Source organism: Eufriesea mexicana, unplaced genomic scaffold (assembly GCF_001483705.2).
Source record: "Eufriesea mexicana isolate 0111107269 unplaced genomic scaffold, ASM148370v2 scaffold98009, whole genome shotgun sequence".
Classification (NCBI taxonomy): Eukaryota; Metazoa; Arthropoda; class Insecta; order Hymenoptera; family Apidae; genus Eufriesea; species Eufriesea mexicana.
Window position 1 is genome coordinate 1 of NW_016999416.1, and position 1,182 is coordinate 1,182.

The 1,182-nt window shown below is 43.8% G+C and overlaps 1 protein-coding gene across 1 annotated transcript; it reads right to left on the reverse strand.

The window, feature by feature from the left end:
- Positions 1 to 208: 208 nt before the first annotated feature.
- LOC108554740 (histone-lysine N-methyltransferase SETMAR-like) lies at positions 209 to 994 on the reverse strand. Its single transcript, XM_017910111.1, has one exon. It carries the CDS (start codon positions 992 to 994, stop codon positions 209 to 211), a length of 786 nt encoding a protein of 261 aa, XP_017765600.1.
- Between the last annotated feature and the right edge of the window lie 188 nt (positions 995 to 1,182).

The window sequence follows — 1,182 nt, forward strand, 5'->3', positions numbered from 1 at the left end:
AACCTTCTTCCATCTCTCAGGAAGCCTCATTATGCCCTCTTTCCAAAATTGTTTAAGTTTACTTGTAAAATATTCATCTAGGTGCGTTTTTATTTCGCTTATGGATTTGAAAGATTTACCACGGAGAGAATTTTTTAAGGAGAGGAACAAGTAGTAATCGGATGGAGCAAGGTCTGGGGAGTATGGAGGATGAGGTAGAACGTCCCAATCAAACTGTAATAATTTTTGCCTTACGGCTAACGCAACATGCGGTCTTGCGTTGTCGCGATGGAAAACGACGCCTCGTCGGTTCGCCAATTCTGGCCGTTTTTCTGCTACTGGCTGCTTTCAATTGATCCAGTTGATTGCAATATTTGTCAGCATTGATCGTATCATCTTGGGGAAGGAGCTCGTAGTACACTACACCTTTCCAGTCCCACCAAATGCACAGAAGAACCTTCTTCGGATCAAGTCCAGGCTTCGCAACAGTTGAAGGTCTATTTTCCTTGGACCAAGTGCGTTTTCGATGCACATTTTGGTATAAAATCCAAGTCTCGTCTCCAGTGACAAGCCTCTTTAAGAAAGGATCCCTTTCATGTCGCTGGAGAAGCAAATCGCACGTAGAGACGCGGTTCATAAGGCCGGTCTCCGTCAATAGGTGTGGAACCCAAACTTCATATCGATTCGCATATCCTATCTTGATTAAATGCTTATGTACCGTTGTCTTGGGAATATTAGTGGCATCCACTATCTCACGCACACTGTATCGTGGATTTTCAGTGAGCACAGTCTTGATAATGTCCGTATCAGTCGTTGCTGGGCGGCCGCTGCGGTCTTCATCTTTCAACTCGAAATTGCCAGCTCTAAATTTCTTAAACCAATTGCCGACGGTCCTAATAGTGGTAGTACCACTCCCGTAAACGGTGAAAATCTCGTCTGCAGTGTCCTTTGCACTATTGCCTTTTTTAAAGCAATGAAGCATAACATGCCGCAAATGCATCTTTTGGCTCTCCATATTGAACGGTGCAGAAAAAATTTTAAAAGAGACTTTGTCACCAACGAAACGTACTTTGAAAGAGCTCTGGGACGACTGAAACCGATGCCATAAACGGCTAAGAGATAAGCCTGCATGTTTATATAAACACAGCCACTTAGAGTCACTCATAGCGTGGCGCGGAAGAAACTTATGGGACAACCTAATAT